This window comes from Phalacrocorax carbo, chromosome 5 (genome assembly GCF_963921805.1).
Source record: "Phalacrocorax carbo chromosome 5, bPhaCar2.1, whole genome shotgun sequence".
NCBI classification, from domain to species: domain Eukaryota; kingdom Metazoa; phylum Chordata; class Aves; order Suliformes; family Phalacrocoracidae; genus Phalacrocorax; species Phalacrocorax carbo.
The window spans coordinates 71,798,642-71,815,187 of NC_087517.1; the positions used below are offsets into that span (position 1 = coordinate 71,798,642).

A 16,546-nucleotide genomic window follows, 5' to 3' on the forward strand; every position below is an offset into this window, starting at 1 on the left:
CAGCCCGATTTTACCCGTCAGCCCTCACACGCCTGCAGCAGGAGCACCTTCCAGGTTCCCTGCTCGGCCCCCATCGAGCACTGCCCGTCCCCAACGTGTCAGAGGGGCATCACATCAGCGGTTTCTCTGACCCGCCCTGTGCAGCACGTTTGGTGCTTGTAGAAACAAACCTCTCTTAGCAGGAAGAGCTACAGTCCTGTCCTCGCGGAGCAGGGGAGACACAGAGAGCCCTGCCGCCGGACACGGTGCCTCTTACCGACCTGCTGCCTCTGCCCCGGCGCTCAGAGAGGATTATCTCATTGAGCAATCCAGCATTTACAGGATAGACATTACACATCTGTCCTTCTCAGGGGAGGTGAAAGCTCCTCACCTCCTGAGGCACGCAGGACGAGACCCTCCATATCGAGCCCTAAGCCCACCACTGCCAGCCCCAAAGAGTCGGGAGGAACGCAAGGTCAGAGACCACGCTGGAAACAGGGCGTGAGCTTGTAGGGAAGAGACTGGGGGGCACAAATAAAGGCAACGTTGTTCGTCCTGCCTCCGGGTCCAGCCACGCTGAACAGGACCGGAGGGAAGGTTTTGCATGGGCACACATGGTAGCGTGTCCTGGAGCGGCCCTCCTGACACAACACACCCAGGGAGAGGAGGAGCAGCAGCAAGGATGTCCGGTTTAAGAAAAAGAGCTGCTGTACGCCTTCCTGACCAAACCGAGAGGTGGAAAGGGTCAAAGAGCTCTGCTGTGTCAGCTGCTCCTGGTCTGCTCCGCGCCAGCTTCCCGGATTCACCGGGGAAGCAGCCGAAGAGGCAGACTGATCCTTGCTGGATCAGTCCTACTGCTGCGGACACCCGAGCGACGCCTTGCAGAAATCCTGGCGAGCAGCAAAGGGCAGGGCCCAATCATTGATATTGGCTCCCAGCTCTACCCCTTTCGTGTTCAAGGATCTAAACTCATACCTTCCCACAGCACGTCTAATTTAGTCTCTTCTTTAATCTTTGTGAGCGCCAGCTGGTCTCAGGCAAGGGCTGGATCTATGGCAGAGGCAAGTAGCTGCAACCCGCTGGAGAGCAGGCGGGCTCCCCCCGCTCGCCTCCGGGCAGAGACCCCACCAAGGCTCTGGGGTGCGGGAGTCCCCTCCAGCAGCCGCCAGCGCCCCAGCAAAGAACATTTCTCTCCCCCAGCTGAGCCAACAGGCACGCACTCTGCTTCCTGCGCTTTACTAAAGGAATATTGAAACACTCTCTTCCAGAAAAGCCCTTTCTCACAGCAAGCCAAAACCTCCTCGAACTCTGCCATGGCTTTTTCAAAGTAGCCGGTCTTGCTGTGAGCAGAACGGAGGGCTTCTGAAGGCTTTTTTCCTTATTCATCCTCACAGTATGATTTTCTCCCAGATAAGTCAGGGCACAGGCGGGTTTCTCTAAGAATTTTGGGGGAAATACGTTAAACATATCTGTCCTTTACCACCAGCCGTTTCTCCAGCTTCCCAAGGATTTTAATTGGCCTGTTTCTTTAGCTCCTGTTCAGAACAAAATTTGCAAGGCTTTACTCCTCAACGAGATTATTCTCCTACTAGTCACAGAAAACACAACCAAGCCTTTCACAGCTTCCCCGATCGACGTGGCCGCTCTTGCTGCCACCCGTTAGTCCCAGCAATGCTCCTCCACACAAGCTTTTGCCGCAGCTGAGAAGCTTCACCTACGGGAGAAAAAGGAGGTTTCTGGGGGGTTTCAGGAAGGGACCAAGACACAGGAATGCCCCCCCTCCTTCGCACCCTAAAACGCTGAACACATGAGGGCTGGTGGCGAGGGGGGATCCGAGATGCCTGCTTCGGTGCTACCAAAGGGCAGGCTGGGGCAGCCAGCGCCCACGGGGGCTGCAGTCGTGTCTGAGCAGTTCCCTGAGCAGACAGGTCCCTCTGTCTGGTCTAGACTAATAGAAACCGAGCTAGAACTGCTCACAGCCCGCAGGCAGCGGGGGCAAGGCAGGGAGGTGGCTGCTACCTGGATGCTGCTTCCTGACAAGGAGGAGAAAGAGCAGCTGCTCCCAGCGACGCGCAGGTCAGCATTTCTGTCGCTAAAAGCTGCATAAAGAGGCACAGCAGAACATGGGTTTGCTCTAGAAGATCAACTAAGGCTAAGGGGGAAGTAAGTAGGTAAGTGTGAGATGTCATCTAGGGGGGTTTCCTAAAAGTCACTATCCCTTTCCCTCACAGAGGAAGATGTTTTATGAAACTCACAGAGGCAGATGCTTTGCAAACAAAACAAAAACAAAAGAAAAATCTTTACTGCCCAAGGCTCCGCCGCCCCCCCAGCTTTGCGCCTGCCGCACAGAGATTGCCGACTCTCATCTGGTCAGAAAAAGGCTCTGATGAGCGGGGGATCAAAGGGAAACCCTTTGGAAAGCCAGCTGCAAGGTAAGAGGATTCTGCTACACCTTTTAAATTTCAGCAGCCACCTTTTGTCAACAAAGGTGCGCTTGATGAAAGCATCCGCACGTGAGAGGAACACGATGCAGGCTCGAGCTTTCAGCCACTTCTGGTCTCAGGCCGTGGGAAATAGGAAGTTGCTTTTGCAAACCCCAGCCCGACTGGATCAAACACTGGCAGCAGTCTGTCAGCGCCATAGGTGGTCTGTGGCTGACAGGCTCGCAGGGCAAACACCGCCGCGTAAGGAGGAACCCCTTCGGCGGTTTTGCGCCTATGCAAACACTGGACCGCAAAGAGAAGGCATCGTCACGGAAGGGATGAGCGGGGTCCTGCTCGCTGCAATCAGAGAAGATCAGGGAACATGTCTGCAGCGGCCTAAAAAAAGTTGTTTAAAAAAAAGTACATTGTGTTTTGAGTGTTATAAATTTTAACAAGCCCAAGAAGAGGTTTGCTCCCTCAGAGCATCATGGAGAGGTCCCACCTTGCTGGCTGGGGAGACAGTTTTTAACCTCAGAGGTGTGGGGAGTTGGATGCTGCTGAGGGAAACGCAACACAACAACCAAAAAACCAACACAACAACCAAAAAACCAACACAACAACCAAAAAACCAACACAACAACCAAAAAACCAACACAACAACCAAAAAACCAACACAACAACCAAAAAACCAACACAACAACCAAAAAACCAACACAACAACCAAAAAACCAACACAACAACCAAAAAACCAACACAACAAACAAAAAACCAACACAACAACCAAACGAATCCATGCTTAAGGGAAGGAAAAACAGAAAAGCAGCAGCAAGCAATTTGGGAAAACCTTGCCATTTAAGACTTTCCCGCTGCCGTGCCCTTGGGAGAGCGGCGAGCCCGGTGCCGAGGGGCGGCGGGTGCTGGCAGCGGTGACAGGCTGGGCAGCTGCAGCCGGGTCACAGTGAGACGAGCAGCGCGCTCGCCCTGCCACCGCCATGTGGGGCTTTCAGCGGGGCTCCCGGCTGCTGGCCTCCGTGCTGCAGACCCCACGGGTCCCCCGGGCACAGGTCACCTCCAAGCCACCTGAACATCCAGTCTCTGCTGCTGTGAGTAGCTTGTGGGGGGCTGAAAAGATGGGGGGGAGGACCTGCTCCCAGGGGACACCCTGGTCGGAGGGACACAAAACCCCCTCTGCATTAGAGCCAAATTATTTTTGTGGGGAGTGAAAGCAAAAGGGGAGGGGGGAGAAAAAGGAGGAAAGGTGCCCCCAGCGCAGGGCAAGCTCCAGCCTGCACCCCCACCCACCCTGCTCCCGGCTCTTGCTTCCATTTTATTTTATCCTTTCAGCCCCTCCTTTAACATTTGGGGTTCAGGGTACCTGCTATGGGGTCCCTGCAGCCCAGGGTGCCCCCCAGGGAGGCTAAGCCATGGGGCAGCCTGAGGACCTCAGGGAGGGGTGTCAGCGGCACCGATAGTTCCTCAAGGCACCCTTCCAGCTCAGGGACAGACCCGGGCCCCGTCCCCCCCCCCCCTTTCATGGGACACTCACCCCAGGGCAGATGTCCCTGTGGGCAAGGATGGGGTCTGCTCTCATCGCAGAGCCAGAGCCTGTAAGTCCCTCCAGCATCCCCCCCTCTGGGGAGGATCCCCACCAAAACAGGAGCCGCTCCAGCTGCGGGCACCCTCCTGGGCCAGCTGAAACACGCTTGGAAAAAGGGGGTTTTCACTAGAAAGCTTCACCGGGTTTCACCTCCACCCCTTGCTTGCGGAGTTGTAACTCCTGCTGCCTTTCCAAGGTCTGCAAAAAAGTGCTCCACGAGCCTGGAGACTCTTTTTCTAGCCAAATGAAAAAGAAATAGAGGTGACAGTGCAAGGGGTTAAATGCTGCCCTCATGCACCAGAAATACAAGAGGCTGCTGCTCGCTGTCATTCACACCTCAAAGTCGTTTGAAAGTCAGCCACAGCCGCAGCTGCTTCTGGAAACACGGCGAGCCCAAGCCTCGCTGCTGACTGACGGTCACAAGTTGCTCTGCTTTCCCAGTATCACGACAGAGAAGCACAGAGGGATGGAATCGAACCTAGGGAGCAGCCAGCTTGCGCTGCCGCCGGCAGAAGCCGCTGCGCGTGCCCAAGCCTCCGTCCCCCAGCCCCAGGAACGTCCCTCTGACAGCCGTGGGGCTGGAAGAGCCGGGGCACGGAGGAGCGCGCTTGATCCATCGCGTTAGACAGCGCCAGCGTGCGACGTCCCAGGAACGCCGCGTACAGCGCGGCCAGCCCACTAACGCTTCTGCTTCCTCTCCCGCCGGCAGGAGCAAGTCATTGCTTTTTCCGTGATGTGTGCGTGCTTCCTGATGCCAACAGCCTGGATCCTGGCACACGTGGAGCACTACAAGAGCAGGACAGAATAAGAAGTGGCAAGAGCAACCTGCACCCCATTGAGAGCAGAAGTATGAGCGAAGATAAGGCCACACAACAGATCTTCGCTGGGGAGGAACCCTCCGAGTTTGTTCATTAAAATTCACCTTAGCATTCAGCATAATGGCTCGCTGGTTTTGCTTCGACCACGTGCTTCTTCACGGGGGAGTGGATCTGTAATCCTGCCCCTGGACAGCACGCCGTCCTAAAGGGGGTAATTCCACCGTGAGTCTGCAGCAGGCTCCAGCAGGGAGGTGCATTTCCCACTGCAGCTTTTACCTCGTACAGTTGCAGCAAAGCACAGGGCAGATACCAAGGAACAACTCGCAGCACTAGCAAGGAAGCAAAAGCGAGTTAAATTCCTAGCAAGAAAATACTCAAAGGCTGTAGGTGATGTTTAAAACGGCCTGCAGCCTGGGTGCCACACATCTGACTCCTCTTCTTCCTGCACAAAGAACCTCTCACCCCGCAAACGCACCAAATTGCCCAAGTTATTTGTGTTAGGGAAGCAGACAGCCAGCACTTGCTCCCACACAGGAAGGTCTGGGCAGCAAATAATACTTCCAGGTATCTGGGAAAAGCCTCTGAACCATCCGCCACAACTCACTTTCTCCACACGCACTTCAGTGAGCCGCTCAGAAACGTACACGCCCTGAGCTCCACAGCTCCACAGCTTCCACACGCTCCACAGCGCGAGTGGGTTGCCCAAATGCTCTCGGGAGGCTTTAGTGCCGCTTCAGCGGTAACGCCTCAGGGTTTTTTGATACTCATCTAAAGCGAGAGCAGCCCCACGATGCGTTAGCTTTGCCACACGGTTGGCATTTCCCTTGCTCCTAACCCATAGCGACACGACGCTGCTACAGAGATTGTGCTTTTTGAAGCCCTTTTCCTGTCCTGAGCTGTGGAAAAAAGGAAACACTTCCCCGATGAGAACGCTGCTCCCCTCCGCGTGCTCTTCTGAAGTCAGTAAAAGTGACATCAAGGATGAGCTTTGGAAGACAAGATGCAGCACGAACTAGGAAAAGCCAGATTGTTTTCTCTTCCTGTGCCGTGCAGCGTGGCTCAGTGCACGCTCCCGCAGCTGCACAAACAAGGGCAGCACAAAAAGCCCGACGGGGCGGGCAGGGAAGAGGCAGGCATTCAGAACGGAGCAACTCCAAACGAGCGACAAATTTAGGCCAGAACTGATTAGAGGGTGACCAGGTATAGGGGCTGACAATCTTTTGTTGTTGTTGGTTTTAAGAAGTTTAAGTCTCCCTTGCCTGAAGCACCTTTGCACCTGCAGAGCAGTCTAGCATCAGCCACGTGCTTTCTTTCTGCTGCTGGCATTAAACCCCCAGAGTCAAGAGAGCAAACTAGAAAAAGCACACTAAGTATAAGGATTCCCGTAGTCCAGTTTGTCAGAGTGACACCAGAGAATCAAACTGGTAACTAGAGCTCTCCAGTCACAGCAGTAATCAAACCGGCACCGCGAAGCAAGGGCTGGCCATGGATAGGTTGGCAGCAGCATTTAGAAATCCCCTTACATCCCGAGGAACGTGGCCAGGTACGTGAATGTGGCTCCGATTTAAAGTTACTGTTATAAACCCAGGTGTAGTTTGCTATTCCTGCAGCCAAGTGGGTACTCGGAGCTCGGAGCTCGCCTTCAGTTCAGATCTGCTTCTGTTTCAAATTCTCCATTACCTTCCATCCCTATGGCAGCAGTAGGGGAAAACAATCACGTTAGAGGAAGCTTTTAAAGTAGCAATTAAGAGGCAAAAGCAGAACAAAAACCTGTTGACTCGGGCCTTACTTAGGCCTTTTCAGTCAGTAATGCTTACTCAACCTGAGAAAAGGCTTTCAGGACTACGGTGCCCAAAAAAGAAAGGACCTTGACAATAAAGTGCATGCCAAGGTACTACACGCTCAGTAAACTACATACCCGTCCCACGGGTGATTAGCAGGCTGTGCAAGTCTGTCTTTTCTTGGGCAGAGGGTTTTTGTAGCGTTAAACTTAAAGCATATTTTTAAACAGACCAGAGGCTCAACTGCAAGTTATGAAGACGACAAACAGAACTACAGAAAAGGGAAGGCAGAGAAGTTTATTCCAGCAATACTGCTGCACCTCACTTTAGCACAAAGTGTTCGTAAAAGACAACCACCCCCAAAAGTATATAAAAACACATCCACTAAACGGTAATCCTGGAAAAAACCCTTTGATGGAGTGAACACTCCCTCTACTGCAGATGAGGAGGGGTTGTGGGGAAAGATGATTTCAGTAATGCTGCCTTTGGGCTGCTGCAGGGGCAGAGGTTGCCGGGAAAGGTCGTGCCCTCCTAAGGCCGATCCCACCGAGTAATACCACCCACTGGTCAGGCACCTCTCTAGCACGTCTTCATAAGGGACCCTCTCTGCTCCCCCTACCCAGCAAACACCCTCTGCTCCTGTAACATGCAACCAGCATCACATCCTCCCACGACAGTTTGACAACCAGACTGATAAATCAACCACTGCGGTGCCTTCGTTCTCCTTTTAGGAGAGCGGGATGGGAGCTCCCACGGTCAGTGCCACTAATGATAGCGCAGAGGGAAATCTTGACTCCAAGCACCAAAGGGTTACACAGCAAAAGGCCACTTACTCCTCCGAACAAGCGTCAAAAAGCTGCTCTCCCCTCTGCCCACCCACCCCCCTTCAATATAATTCAGTACAGTCAGTGGTCTGAGTGCCGCTGGCATCAGCGGCGGTAGAAATTACTCTCCCGGGGTAGTGCAAGGTCCTCTATGTCAGGATGTCATGAGCTTGGTGCTCCACCAACATCTCCATGCTCCTCACATCCGTGCACCAGAACTCCAGGCGGTCTTTCATTCCTTTGATCTGCAAGGCAAGCCCACGACACCACTTGAGATCCCAACCGGCTTCTCCAAACCCATTCATCTAGAAGAGATGCCACTTAACATCTTTTACCATCAAAACGGCAACGTTTTAAGCTAAATTGAAATGCACAAAAGGAATTGTTTGCAACTAGTGTTCCACAAACTGGTTTGTTTTGGGATTGTTTGTTTTTATTTTAAAGGTACATGTACCCTATGCAGTCTTTTAAAATGGTAAAAAGAGGACGAACTTGAAAAGCTCAGCACCTTACAGCCCTGCAACTCTTCTCTTCAAGACAAGCATGCTGCCTACAACCCAGAAACTCCAATGTTTTGCTTCATGTGTTTACGCTTGAAGCGGCCAGAGATGCCTGCACCCTTTAGGAAAACAGTCATAGTGTTTGTGTGGCTTTCAAAAGAGAAGCATCACTAATACCCTATTCTCTCTCCTGACAGGTTTCTGTTTACTGCAAAACACATAGAAAACACACCCTATACCCAAGGTAAGAGCTACAGGTGACAAGGCAAAAAGGAATGAGGAAAAGCTGATGTACTTCCTAGTTCCCTGGGCACCGTCAAGAAACACTAAAGAGACTAATTCTCAATGACCCTTCAACAGTTCTTATTCTAATTCCCAGGTCACCTCGCACAAAAAAAAACCAAGTTAGTAGAGCCTTAATATACAAGCTTGTCATCACCTGTTGCAAATCCAACACGCGTGGTTGCACCCATGTCATGTGCACCCTTTTATCGACTTCATCAATGCTGCCCTTCACCAAGCCTACCGAGAGAGCCTTCATCACCAGCAGTTCCACCTGGAAAAAAAACAAAAAAAAATTATCCAAAGAAACAACTAGGAGTCACCCAGTTCCCCCCACCCCCCGATTAATAAAACCTTTAAATGGCACTTTTGGAAGACTGTTTACGACACACGACAAAAATCGGGAGCGGCCACAGCCTCTCACACCCATCCTCCTTCAGGTTACAATACTGCCTTGAGACTCAGCATCTAAATATACAGGAGATAAATCTGCTCTTAGGGGAAAGAAATATCTTATTTTCTCTGAAACCCCAGGAAGAACAAGGTAATTGGGAAAAGCACAGATTTGCCACGGGTAAGATGTGCTTGACGAATATGATTGCCTTTTAAATTAAATAGCTTCCTCAGTGGTCGAAGAGAGCGCTGTCGGTGCCCCGTACCTTTCTTTTAGCAAGCGCTCAATGAGACCTTCTACCACATCCTTGCTGACACGCTGGTAAGCTACAGGATGTACAGAAAACACCACAAGATGAGTCAAAAATATGCTAAACTACTGAGCTGAAACGGTAGCGGTCAGAGGCTTGAAGATGAGAAGGCAGCTGGTCACAAGTAGCGCTCCTCAGGGCTTGATAGTGGGTCCGATACCACTTAATTAGCTTTAAGGTAGCTGGATGACAATTTCACAGATGACACCAAACTGGTAGGGAGAGGTGGACGTGCTGGAAATAAGAGCTACCATGAAGACAGACCTTGGTAGATTGAGCTAACATGAATCCCATGAAGTACAGTGAAGGTAAGCCCGGAGTCCTGCACCTGAGACCCAACGATCCCAAGCAACAGCAGAGGGAGGTCCGACTGGCGGCGGCGTACTCCGGGTATACTCGGCAGAGGGACTGGGAGGGAAAGGAGCAGTCCGGGGTGGACAGCAAGCCATGCAAGAGGCAGGGGTGTGCCCCTGTAGCAAGAAGGGGGAACAGTGCCCTCTCCTGCATCAGCAAGAACACAGCCAGCAGACCACAGGACGTGATCGCACCACTCAGCACTCGCTGGAGCACACTGCAGCACCATGCCCGGCTCCGCATCACCCCCTTTCAGCTTAAGGGGGGCACTGCAAAAGTGAAGAGAGTCTAGCAATGGGCCACCAAGATTAGGAGACTGAGAACTTGACATTATGAAGAATCTTGACTTGTTCAGCCTAGACAAGAGGTGGCTTGGTGACACTCATCAGTCTTCCCGTACCTAAAAGGCAGTAACACGGAAGATAAGAGGTACTATTTTCATAAGGACTCATGGCGAAAAGGCAAAAGACCACAGGCAGGATTTGCTTCAGCGGGGATTCCATCTGGACAACAGAAGAAAATTCTTCACCGTGAGAAAAATTAAACATTGGTGACATTTCCCCTCACTGGGAATACTCAGGACAGCTTGGCAGGGGCCCACATAACCTAATCCAAAGGCCTGCTTTCCAGAGCACGTGGGAACAGACTACCTACGGAGCTCTCTTCCAACTTAAGACTACAACTAAGAATCTTAAAAACTTTATTTACCATGACACAGGAGCACCGAGCAGTCAGTTCATTCTTAGCAAAGTTCTCCAAATGCACAACAGGGGAGGACATTTCTACTTAAGAGTTCGCCTCTGGGAGGAGGTCTGTCCAGATCCTTCCAGAGCTTCAGAACTGGGGCATTAATAAGTTTGTCTAAACCTGAACTCACCTCATTCACAGTGACTTTGGCACTCTGAGCAATCTCTTCAAAAGTGAGCTGTCTGTGATTGGCCGGTCGGGTGAAAGTCATCTGAATTTATGGAAACAATTAAAAAAAAATCCCACACAGTTTTAGTTTTCTCCAATAATGTGCACAGCTTCCCTGGTGCTGCCCTGCTGAGCTCTCAATCTGCAGGAGCAGCCTCATTTCTCATGTCTAATCAAAATACTTGAACGAAAAATGCATTTACATCAGCAGAAAGGAGTCGCGCCGCTCCCTCCTCCCGCACACCCTGCTGCTCCAAGCAGCAGATTTCCTAGGCAACAACATAATCTCCAAATAAGGCAGATCTGTGCTGAAACATCTCCGTGTGTATCAAATCTCCGAGCTTACACAGTACCTATAGGTGGTAAAACTTGTTCACAGTAAACAAGTGGAATATCTATACACACTAACATACCCACACATGGGTATGTGGGTGCGTATACACACGCATTATGCTCCAGGTAAGTCAGTATTTAAGGTTTTGAAAAAGATCCAGGGCCACAGAGGTTTATACACCAGAATTAATGGTAACAACAGAGCCAAAACCTTCAAGTGACAGGAGAAACTGTTCAAACATTTAGGGTTGCCTGTCAGGGAAAGGAGTCTCAGTCCTTAGGAAACCAAGACTGTTTTAGAAATCTTTGTTATATTAGAACACACTTTAAGAGTGAACATTTCAGATACCATCCTCAAGATACAGAGCTTGCTCTTTTCTCCCCCGCCTCCATATCCAGCCTGAAAGAGCCCACCCTTGAAACTGCAAACAAGTAGCACGCCACCACGCTTTTCTTCCTAGCAGTTCTTGCGTTTTGGCACCACCTAGGGGCAAAATTTGCAGTCAACTCTTTACACCCACGAGTTTCTGTAAGAGGAGCGAATGAACACACCCAGCAGAGAACAGAGCATTTAACAGTGCCACCCCCACCAAAAGGCAGTTGGAGCAGTCCCTTTCCATTTCCCACACCACAGTTCTCAGCCTACCTCCATAAGACACAACAGTTGAATCTTCTGCAGCAGAAGCGCTTCATTTGCAGCCAGATCTGGCTGCAAGAGGATAAAATGGAACAAATAAGTGCATTATTATTTCCACCCCCTCCCTGAGGGAGAACAGCGTGCCATGCACAGGAGTAAGCCACGTGGGGACCCACTCCCCACATTTAGGAGGAAGGAGGCTGTTACAACCCACCCACTACCTGCTAATGGTTCCAGAAAACAAATCATAAGAATGGCACAACTAAATGCAGCGCTTCCCAAGGCAGGCAACCTTTTATCAAAAGCCACAGCCCTGCGCAAACAGACACAGAAGTCGACCTGTAAACTACTGCTACGTCAGTCGTGTCTGGTATAGCCAGCGTAGCTAATATCCAGCACCACTGCTTTCCTCAAACTTCTTAGAACACAAGGGAAAACCACTGTTTCACATGAGAAGCAGTTTAATACTGGGAGTGAATGGTATTATAGAAATTAAATCAGAGATTATCTTCTTGTGCAGAACTGCATGACGTGTTTATTTGCCTTTGCCTTGGATGACAAGATTTCTCTTTACTTCTTTTAATCAGCCAGACACAGAGGGAAGCCAAAAGAAAACTTATGATACGTATCAAGATGAAGGAAAAATCACTGCTTTTGTGATTAAAATTATACCAAGGCACCAGGGTAAGGAATTCTCAAGGTAAAGGCCCACAGAATCTAAGTGTCCTCCATAAATATCGAGTCTAGGCCTTAAGCAATACAGCACCTGATTTGCTCACCTGCTGGCCCCATGCTGACTTCAAAGCCTGAAACGTCTCCACATTACCACTGTTGAAGGCGTAAAGCGTGTCAATCAGCCACTGCCGATCAGTGTTTCTCAGGGACTCCAGAACAGGGTGCATGAGCTGCAGAAACCAGGCAGAACGGCATCAATAGGCTAAAATCAATTTCTGGTACTCACCAAGTGAGCCAACGCAGCATCAACTTACCAGCTCCCCAAAGTTATAAACACCTTCTCCCAGGAGCCCAGCCAGTCCCAGGGTAAAGGCTCTCTCTTGCTGCTCTGATACTGGGGAAAAAAACCCAAACCAGAACAATCAAACCCAAATAAAAAGGAACCCAACACAAGAACAGTTTGGATGAAGCAGCAGTCTAAGCCCTATCAACCCCACACTCTCTCTGCTCCTGTATTGAATCATACTCAGCCTTCCTTCTCATCCCCTCCCAAGCCGGAAATTCAGAAGCCTGCAGTAACCGCAGCAGTAGCACAAAAGGGCTGCTTTTTTTAATCTGTATTGAAGATTTTGGGGAACTAGAACAAACTACCCCTTCCAGTGGGTGCACCTCACCCCTCCCACCACCTCAACGCAGCTTAGGAGCAGAATCCTACTCAGCCATTCTTGTGGGCTCTTCCTCCTTCCAGCCAGACCCTGCCCCAGCTACGGCAGAGTCAGAGCACTGAGAAAACCTGTTCTCTGCCAGGGCGTTTATTTAGACTGAAGTGATGAAACAGAGAATGAAAAACGGGACTTTCTGTGCTTGGCAAAGGGGGAGTTACCCGGCAGATCTTTGACATCAATGCATCCTAGAAACCGCAGCGCGTCCTTATAGTAAGAGGCATGGTTCCCAATCGTCTGGTAGTACTTGCTGGAGAGATCATAGAAGCGGCTGTGAACTGAAGTCACCCCAGGGAGGTTGTTCAGCATCTCCTCAACCTCTTCAATGGTCTCCTAGAGGAGGGCAAAAACCTGTCTGTTACCGGTGAAGGCACACCTCACACCCCCGTGCTCCCAGCCTTCTGTTCACCACTGCAAGGGCCACAGCATTCTTGTGTGGTCCAGAAGAAACAACCACTCAGCAGTAAGGCAGATGAGGCCACAGTATTAAAATAAAGGAACAGCATTCTTCCTTCACATAGTAGTTAGGTTAAAAAAAACCCAAACCCACAAACAACCACCCTGCAGCTATACTTACATACACACACTTTATATATACTTATACCCACCAAACCCATCAAACTTTGTACTTGCTCTAAGAGACAGAAAGCTGCACTGCATGAAAAACACTCATCTTGGCTTTAGGAGATGGTTCTAAAAAAAGCCAAGATGAAACTAACAACATGCTTTGCACAGGAAACGATACACTAATTCAGCCACGGTCAGCAGCTCGCCAACAAGCGGCATTTGTACCGCTGGATTCATGAGGCCCTCTAAGCTGCGATCCGGAATATACCAAGATCTATTTTCCCCTCTCCTGAGCTGTGCACACCAACAGCTGCAGCCATCAGCTGCAGGCCACCAACAAGCAACAGCACCCCCAGGGCTGCATGCATCGGAATCTTATGAGACTTCAGAGATTCGGCCGTGAGTACTACCTACGCATTTTATGGCCTACAAGACGTAAAGCAGAACCACAGATCTTCCTGGAAATCCCAGGAGCTGAAAATTTGTCATCATCTCATTCAAAACTGAAGCACCGACACAGGCATGTCCACGCTGCAGTAATTGCTGAAGAGTGTCACAGTGCTCCAGAACATCTGAACGCGTGAACTGCTCGAGCCATCACCTCACCTTGGTGACCTGCAGGTCTCCAATGTTCAGCTTGAGCGCCCCGATGGCCGTTTTACACAAGATGACAGCTTCATCACTGCTTTTTACCTGCAGTGACAAAAAGATACGTGTTCAGAGAGTGCCACCCTTGCAGCCAGGTCGGCTCTCGAAATCTGGACCATGTGGGTTGCGTTTCATTTGTTAATGTGTTCCCGCATTAAAACACAGAGTTGCTCGCTGAGAAAAGGGGTATGTTTCCTCCAGCGGAGATTTCAACATACACATATCTGCTTCTTCAGGCATCCCGTATATGCTCGTATGCAAAACAACTCCTGTAGGTGGACTACCCAGAAAAAGCAACTTCAAAAATACCTTTTCTCGAGTCTTTTCCAGAAAAGTAAGGGCCACATTTGGATCTGAAGGAAGGAGAAAAAAAAAAAAGGGCAGCAAGATCAGGAATTCTCATGGAACTAAATCTGAACCTAGAAATAAATCCTTTTACTGGATTCATGAAGACTGGAATATTTTTTCTACAGCATATCACTCAACCTTCAAAAGTGCTACTATTGTAGGCCAGGCTTTCTGCTCACCAGCCATTCTTCTAGCGAAGCAGAGACTTGCTGCTCTGTCTAGTGGTAATTATTTAAGCTCTTTGAGTTAGTCCTTTCCCTCTTCAGTACACCAGAAAGACAACAGCTTAACACTGAAGTTTTACCCATTACTATTAACTTGACAAATTTCCCAGGCATCAGTTACTATGAGTGCTGTAAATAACACGTAAGAGCACTTACCTGTCATCTGTCTGACTACATGAAGAATGATCTCTACCAGGGACAGGGGGTTCACCCTAGAACAAAAACCTCATTGTCAGAACAGCCTCAGCCAAGAGGGCTACCTAAAAACTTCCAGGCAAACACACTCACCTGTGTTCAAACTCACTGATGAAGTTCTCGTACAGCTGTGGGCACAAAGATATCAACAGTCAGGGCAAAAGGATGTTTCGGTTCAGCTATGACACTCGCTCTTCCCTGCATTCCAATTTATTTTTCCAACAGAGTAGCGGGCATCCAACCGCACCTTACAGAATCCAGGAGCCAAAACCTGCTCCTTTTAGCTCATTCTGTCTCCGCAGTCTCCTTCCAACTGCAAGGAGTGACTCGAGAAACTCGCAAGCTAGCGGGTACTACAGCACAACGCCTCCCTGCTACGGGCTGGCCCGGTGCATGCCTCCAGGTGTCAGCGTACAATAAGCAGAGGCCCAAAGCTTTGAAATTTCCCTCTGCGCACATTTGGAAAAGAGACTATCTCTAGAAACCCATGGCTCTTTATCATGGAAATAGCTATCTCCTGGGAAACTGAATTTTAACTTAAAAAAAAACAAAGGAAAGTGAAAACACGTGATTACTTGTGGCATACAGAGAACATGGGACTCTGGAGTGAGTATGCTATTATCTTCACACACAGAAGCAGCTCCCAGACGGTGGGTGAAATAACCTACTGAATACATCAATGCATTTGTGAACACCGACAATCCATCCCACGCTTGCAGTCGTAAACCCCTCATTACAAAAGGGAAAGAAAAAGGCTCCCCCTGCCCTCCCCTCCCTCCCAAAATCTTAAGTGAATGAAACTAAAAAACTGTTTTGAAGCCTCTAAAACTGACACATTTAATGTTAGCAGAAATTTCATACACCAACCAAATCCTGCACACTCACACCCAGTGCATAAACCCCAGAAAGCTGGGTTCACCTAGTTTAATAATTCTCTGGAGACAAGTCAGAGGCTGCTTACTTTCCACTAATACAAAAATACCATCGCTTGCCTTCGCTACAGAAAGATAAAACGCCTGGGAACAACGGAGCACTTCACCTTGATGAGTCCATCTCCTTGGGCAAAGCAAGGGTCCTGAACGAAGTCCAACACTTGCAGAGTCAGCTGGTGCCAGAGCCTTAAGAAACAGGAAGGTCACCCGGTGAGTTCACGCCTTACACCAGCTCCTTTGCTCGAACCACATCCAATGCTTCACGCTCGAGGCCTGCGGAACGCGCCTGCCGCCAGGAACGACGGACACAAGGCAGACACGCGAGCGGGCTGCCGAGCCCCCCTCCGAGCGCTAACGCGCGGCGGCCCCACGGGAAGCACCGGGGAAAGCCGCTCCCGGGCTCTCCGCAGAGACAGTCGTGATGGTTAAACAGCGACCACGCCGCAGTGAGCACCGGGCGCTGCCCCGCGGGGCCCCGGGACACCGTGAGGGAAGGCCCCGCCGCGGGTAGCGGCCCCCTCCACCCTCCCGCCTCCCGCCCCGGCGTTACCGCAGCGGCACCCCCCGCCGCTTACTTCTTGTTGTAGAGCTCCTCCAGGCGGTGCCAGACGGCGGCCTGCCCCGGCCCCGAGCTCTGGCTCTGCTGCAGGAAGCCCGGCACGTCCTTCATGGCGGCGGCGGCGGGACGGGAGGGAGGGAGGGAGAGCAGGGCCGGCCGCCCCCGCGTCGCGCCCGCCGGAAATGCACACTCACTTCCGGCGCGGCGCGGGGCACGCTGGGTACCGGGGGCCCCGCCGGGCTGTCACCGCCCCCGCTCCGCGGTAGCCATGGCAACGCCTCGGCAGCGGCCTTGCCCCCCACCCCCCGCCACACACACCCGCCCCAAAATCCCCGAAACCACCCAAACCGAGCGGGGGGCGTCCCCAAAGCGGGTCGGTTCGGCCGGTGCGCGAGACGCCGCGCTCCACCCAGAGCCGAGGCGTTTTGTGCCATTCATTTTTGCACAAAGGCGGGTGCCGGGCGGTAACGCCCCAAAGCTGCGCCCCGCGCCGAGACCCCGCGAGGCGCTTGTACAGTTCGGTGTGTCA

General features: G+C 51.1%; 1 protein-coding gene and 1 long non-coding RNA gene across 2 annotated transcripts; one reads left to right on the forward strand and one right to left on the reverse strand.

Moving 5' to 3' along the window:
* Nucleotides 1–3,139: 3,139 nt before the first annotated feature.
* On the forward strand, nucleotides 3,140–4,932 carry LOC135313599 (uncharacterized). Its single transcript, XR_010373191.1, has 2 exons — nucleotides 3,140–3,505; nucleotides 4,709–4,932. It is a non-coding gene; the product is annotated as an uncharacterized LOC135313599 (long non-coding RNA).
* Nucleotides 4,933–6,870: 1,938 nt separating this feature from the next.
* On the reverse strand, nucleotides 6,871–16,205 carry PSMD13 (proteasome 26S subunit, non-ATPase 13). Its single transcript, XM_064453167.1, has 13 exons — nucleotides 16,034–16,205; nucleotides 15,566–15,644; nucleotides 14,620–14,654; nucleotides 14,488–14,543; nucleotides 14,069–14,112; nucleotides 13,718–13,804; nucleotides 12,706–12,877; nucleotides 12,137–12,216; nucleotides 11,927–12,052; nucleotides 11,157–11,219; nucleotides 10,140–10,220; nucleotides 8,362–8,478; nucleotides 6,871–7,667 (listed from the first exon to the last, which is right to left on the reverse strand). The coding sequence occupies exons 1-13, from the start codon at nucleotides 16,126–16,128 to the stop codon at nucleotides 7,572–7,574; spliced, it is 1,131 nt and encodes a 376-aa protein (XP_064309237.1). The 5' UTR covers nucleotides 16,129–16,205; the 3' UTR covers nucleotides 6,871–7,571.
* Nucleotides 16,206–16,546: the final 341 nt, after the last annotated feature.